This window comes from Vombatus ursinus, unplaced genomic scaffold (assembly GCF_900497805.2).
Source record: "Vombatus ursinus unplaced genomic scaffold, bare-nosed wombat genome assembly UNPS02014308.1, whole genome shotgun sequence".
In the NCBI taxonomy this organism is placed as follows: domain Eukaryota; kingdom Metazoa; phylum Chordata; class Mammalia; order Diprotodontia; family Vombatidae; genus Vombatus; species Vombatus ursinus.
In genome coordinates, this window is record NW_020954086.1 from 215,915 (window position 1) to 221,914 (window position 6,000).

At 54.6% G+C, this 6,000-nt stretch overlaps 1 protein-coding gene across 1 annotated transcript in view; it reads right to left on the reverse strand.

The window, feature by feature from the left end:
* SHANK1 (SH3 and multiple ankyrin repeat domains 1) overlaps positions 1–5,651 on the reverse strand; it is a 74,563-nt gene extending 68,912 nt beyond the window's left edge. Inside the window, exons 1-5 of the mRNA XM_027860896.1 lie at positions 5,400–5,651; positions 4,935–5,138; positions 3,897–3,968; positions 2,707–2,815; positions 1,487–1,638 (exon numbers count right to left, since the gene is read on the reverse strand). Coding sequence (XP_027716697.1) covers positions 1,487–1,638; positions 2,707–2,815; positions 3,897–3,968; positions 4,935–5,138; positions 5,400–5,651 — 789 coding nt within the window. The remainder of the gene's footprint in view (positions 1–1,486; positions 1,639–2,706; positions 2,816–3,896; positions 3,969–4,934; positions 5,139–5,399) is intronic.
* Positions 5,652–6,000: the final 349 nt, after the last annotated feature.

Consider the following 6,000-nt stretch of genomic DNA (forward strand, 5'->3'; position numbering starts at 1 on the left):
GTGTTTGATCCCAAGAGGCAGCATAAGGAATAAAATGGAGGGCAAAGGGTGAAGTCGAGGGGAGAGAAAGGGGGACCAGAGCCTGCCCCCTGGGATGCACTCACTACAGCCCAAGATGAGAAGGAGACCTTAGACAGTATCTAATCCAATCCTTTCATTTTAGAGAAGAGGAAATGGAACTCCAAAGAGGACAAGAGACTTGTTCAAGGTCATCAAATAATGAGTGACTTGAACCCTTCTCTCCAAATGGTCTTTAGTGTTCTTTCTGCTGCACTAAATATTTGTGCTGTGCTTCAAGGGGTGGAAGAGTGCCGCCTTTCTCTGAGGAAGTGAGGAGGACCATTTCAGGGAAGAGGAGCTGGGAGAGGGCATATCTAGATATTGAGAGGCTCCGGGGGAAGGGAGGTGTGGGAGGACAGTCTGAGTGTTCAGCCATAGAAGTGGGAAATGGGAAGATAGGAAGGTCCAGCAGACCCCAGGTCAGCCTGAGTCCATCTGGAGGCTGAGGAGCCCTTAGGAGGCATGAAGAGGCCTGGGGCAGCATTTGGGCTTGTGTCCTCTGAGCCAGGCCACTGGAGTTTCAGGTTCAGTTTTAAAGCCCACCACATGTGAGGTAGCTGCATTGAGAGAGGAGGGTGGCCGGGAGGGGGTCACGCCGCACGAGGCTCATCCGAAAGGGTTTGGAGCATCTCACGGGAGAAGAACACTCTCAGGATGGACAGAGATTCAAAGGGCCAGCTCCAGGAAGAGGAATTAGCCTGGTTCTGATTGGCCCCGGGGGCAGGACCAGGGGCAGGAGGAGGGACGATGAAAGCAGCTGACAGTCTGATGTCAAGGCTGTGGAACCTCCTGGAAAGGCGAGCTGCCCAGGAGGGAAGGGGCTGCCCTGAGAGGAGTCAGGAAGCTCAGGGACCATTAAATGGTTAAGACTGGATGACTGCTTTTTGAGTCTGTGCAGCAGTAGCAGCAAGGCGGCGGGAAGGAGCGGGCATCCCAGGGGCAATGCAGAGCCCCCATGGGACTGTCTAAGAGGGGTGGTGGGTTGACATACCTTGTGTGGGGGTATTTTAGTAGTCCTCTGAGAGGCCTCCCTTTGGGGGGACCTCTGAGGAGACTGTGGAGGGGCTTCATTAGGAGATCTCTGGGGTCTTTGTTAATTTGCTGCTTCCTTTGGAAGGGGAGTGAAGAACAGATATTTCAGAGCTTCTCTGGAGAGATCTCCAAAGAACTTGCAAAGATCTCTGTTGGAGCATCTCTCTCTGAAGTCTCTGAAGGGTCTCTGGGGAATCTTTGTGGGTAGTCTCTCTTTGGGAGAGTTCTTTGGGGGTCCTTGAGGTTTCTATTGGAGGGGTCTTTGTTGAAGGAGTCTTTCCAGAATGACGTTCCGAAAGGGTCTCAGGGGAATATCTAGGGAGTCTGAATGGGCTATGTTTGGGGAAGAATTAGTATTTCTGGAGGCCTACTTGTGTGGAATGGGGTGTCTCACCGTGAGGGCCATGCAGTGCCGGGCACATACAGCCTTATGCAGCGCCGTCATCCCATCTCGAGCCCGGAAGTCAATGTGGGCTCCACCCAAGCACAGTGTGCGGATCACATCCACTGAGCCCTCGATCTGGGCTGCCAGCGTCAGAGGAGTCTCTGAGGAAGGGTTAGGGGTGTTCTTATGTCCTCCAGTCTGGCCCCTCTTCCCCCATTTTCTTCACCTCAGAGTCACCTGAGCCCATAGCCCACTTGGTTCCCTGATCTCTTTAACCTCCTGCCTCCAGCTCCTGACCCCCAATTCATGAACCCCTGGTCCCCAGTCTTCCAGTCCCCCAGATCTCAGGAATGGCCCAGTTCTCCAACTTGTGCCAAACCACCAAATCTCCATGTCCTTTAGTCCCTTAATCTCCCAGAATTCTCCATTTCCTCCACATCCTCAGACCTCCTGAGCCTGTAGCCCCTATAACCTTTCACCTCTTCCCTCAGTCCCCCAAACCCAGAATCACAGAACATTCAAATTAGAAGGGACCCCAAGTCTAACCCACCACAGCAGGAGTCCTCTCTATAACCTCTAAGGAGTGGTCAGCCGACCTCCACTTGAAACCCTCCTGGGAGGGGCCACCCCCCTGCCACCATCCCTTTTCATTGTCAGACTCATCTCCCTCTGTAACCATCACTCAGTGCTCTTACCTTTGCCTCTGGGGCTACCGAGCACAGCTTCACCCCCAAAACTGCCTTTCAAACATTTAATGATTGATATCATTTCCTCCCCTAAATTTTATCTTATATACCTCAAACCCTCCAGTCATTTGGGCCCCTCAAACCCAGTCCCTTGATCCCCAGAACCCCAGTACCTCAGTCCTCTGCTCCCCAGCTCCCAGAATCCCTAAGCTCCTAGATCCTCAGAAATGTCTTGCCTCCTAACACCTTAGCCTATAAGCTTTCACCACCTGTAGTCTCCCCAAACTTCAAACTCCAACCTACCAATCCAATAGCTCCCCTTAACCTCTCAGGACCCCCTCACCTCAATCCCCAGGACCCCCTTGTCCTCTACATTCTGAATCCCTTTAGTCTTTTAATACATTCCCAATCCTCCGGGGCTGGACCCTCACCTCCTGGCATGAACCTCGGAATCTTCCAATTGTTCATCTCAGATTCCCAGCCCCCAAGCCCCTAGTCACCCAGCCACCAGCCCTCTAATCCCCAGCACCCTAGAGATCATACCTCCTGAGTCAGAGTCATGATAATTGGGGTCCAGCCCCTTGTCCAACAGTCTTGCCACCTTGTCAGATGTGCCAAGCTGTACATACTCCAGAAACTTCTTCAACCCAGTCTAGGTCAGGACACGCACACACACACACACACACACACACACACAAAAAGAACACACTTAGGGCCATGGAAGAGTAGGGGATGATGTGCAGAGGAAAGGATGGAGGATGGTAGGAGACATAGGCTCTCCCAATGCCAGACATCCTCTACTTCTCTTCTCTTGTGGACTCAGGTATCCCCAGGCCTGTCCCTCTCAGAGAGGAGAAGCTTAGGGAGATGAAATGGGGAATGATTGGGGATAAGGATAAGAGACAGGAATGAAGTGTTCCAGGATAAGAAGTAGGGGGTCAAAAAAGAGGCCTGTGAGGGGTCAACAGAGGATTCTTGGAGGAACCATGAGATGAGAAAGGAACATGGTGGGGCCACAGAAGGATATGGCAGCCAGTCAACTCAATTCAATAACTCAACAAGAATTTATTAAGCACCCACTATATGCAAGATACTGTCCTAGGAGCTGGGGATACAAAGACAAGAATAAAATATCCCTTGCCCTCAAGGAGCTTATACTTGAGGAATTGAAATGGGACCCACAGCTGTTACCCTCCTCCCCAACCCCATCCCAGCCTCTTGCAATGTAAGAGAAATAGGATATATAAAGGAACAGACAGATAGAGAGAGAGAGAGAGAGAGATAGACAGGCAGATAGAAAAGCAGATAGGTAGATAGGCAGATAGGTAGGTAGATAAGGAATTGCAGGAGGAAGGACATGGGGGTTCATGAGAAAGTGGAATGGGCATGGAGGGTGTTGGCAATCATGGGGCAGAGGATATGGTTAGTGAAGTAAAAAATACAGCAGCCACAGTGGGGAATGTAGAGGAGAAGGATGCCAGGGGCATGCAGGGAGGCAGGAAGGGACTGTAGAGTCCCAGAATAGAATTATAGCTCACAGATCTATAGTGCTTTTAAGTTTGTCAAGCACTAGACACAAGCCCATGCAATCGATTAGAAGAACTTGGGGAGTCCTGGGGGAAATTCTGAGGCTCACACATGGAGAGGGGAAGATGAGGGGGGAATGTGGGAGGATGGCTGGAGGCATCACAGGGATGGAAGCAGACGATGGAGACAGAGTTCCTTTCTTTCACCTTGGTATGGAGTTTTGCTAGCTGCTTCTCATCCAGATTGGTCTGTTTGTAAACCCGGGTCTTGTATCGGAACTGAGGCAGAATGGGAAGTGACATTAGAGAGAGAGAGACATGAGACAGAGTCAGGGAGACAGCAAGCTAGGGAGGAAGCCCAAGACTGGGGGACAAGGAGGGAATGGGGGGATGGGAAGGGAAGTACCCCTCAGCCCCCTGGCCCTGCCCGCAACTCATGCTGAGCAAAGGGGACAGGCTAACAATGAATGTCAGGTAAAGAGGAATGGAGATGTGGATTCCCAGAGTGAAAAAGGGGGAGAGAGATAACCCTGAGTGTCTTTCCATGACAGACACAGGGGTCAGGGGATCCTTGAAAATGAAGTCTCAGAGAGAGCATGAAGTGTTCTGGGACACCAGGGGCCAGCAGTCAGACAGTACACTATTGTCCTGGGGAAGCTGGGGTCATGGCCACAAGGGGTAACTGGAATGGTATACAGGCAGCAGATTGTTACCTGGTAAGGAGAACCTTTGGGGAAAGGCCACAGGAGCCTTCTACTGGGGCCAGGGGACTGGGGGTGGCCTGTGTGCCAGCTGGAAGTGGCCAGAGGGACCACCCATTTCAATTTCTCTTTTTACATTTACAGAGAAGGAGACTGAGGCCCAGAGGGACTAAGGGATCAATCTAATCCCACCAAAGCTGGAAACGAGCATTCTCCAACTGCCCCAAGGACAGCGGGGAATGGGGAGAGAGCCATGGCTCTGTGGTCGAAAAGTCGGTGCCGCTTCTTGCTTCTCTGACCTTGAACAAGGCTCCTGACCCCTCCCCTCCAGTTCCCTCATCTCTAATACAAGGACATTGCTCCATCTCCAGGCCTGGCGCTCTACTGCTCTAACTGCTGTGCAACCTAGCTCTAGAGTCCAACAATTTCCGGAGCACCACCTGCCAGAAAGTCATTGGAAGACGTGCCTCAATTAGAGGGTGTGCCTTGGGAGGAGGGTATGGGGGGAGAGAGCTGGGCAGACCAAGACCGGGGCGCCGCTTACCTCGAGGTAGGGTACGCCCTTCTCAAAGGACTGGGGGTATTCTCGAAGCAGCCTTTCCTCCTCCAGGAAGTTGGCATCCCGGCCGGAGGATGCTGGCTGGAACAGCCCATAGTTAAGCACATCCTGGAGGCTTTCGCTCAGGGCACACAGGACTTGCTGCTTGGCAGCCCAGATGGTGGCATCCGGATTGAACCGCAGACATTTCTGGGGTAGGGACGAGAGTGTGCCGAGGCTCAGGAGAGCGGTGGGCCTTTCCGAGGGAAGGCCAGCCGCTGCAGAGCGCCCGTCCCTCTGCCTCTCTTGGGGATCTCCCCCCCGCCCCCGCAGTCAGTCTCCCCTGGCCATGGGATCTGGAGCCGGGAGGACCTCAGAGGTCTGGCCTTCTCTCCTGTTCCCGACATGCCTTGCTTCCCACATCCGCCCGACTCGGTGCGTCCCAGTCCGATCTAGACCCTCCCCACTCACAGTCTGATGCAGGTCTGGGATCCCAATCCGGAATACCATCATACTGAAGTGGGCGTCGTCGGGTACCGACATGGAGCGGCCCTGCAGGCGGCGGGCAGAGGCCAGGCTAATGCCGGCCCCCCCAGCCCGGCCCCGCGCCCCTTCGGGTCCCCTCCCCGGGCCGTCCCGGGAGCTGTCGGACTCGGAGCCCCCTTCGGGGTACTCGCTGACACTGCGCCGCTCCTCCTCGCTGGACACGGGGCTTCGGGGCATCGTGGGGCCGCGGGGCCACAGGGAGCCGCAGCATCACAGGCGGCTGGAATAGACAGCAGGCAGGCTTGGGCAGGAAGCTCGGAGCGGGGAAGAGCTCAGCGGGGCCCATGGACCTTCAAGCTCTGTACATCCCCGGACGGGCCTTCTCCTCTGCCCCTCCCTCCTGTTCTGCTGGACACAGGACCGGGACACCGGCGAAGGGGGGAAACAACAGGTTCCCATGCGGCTGGGGGCCTTGTCCCCACACCGGATGGGGGGCACGTGGAGGGGCACATCCGGCTTTGATACCCAGCAGCTGCCCAGGTACCAAGGTGGTCACTGCCCTTCGTCCCCTCCAGACGCGGCCCCC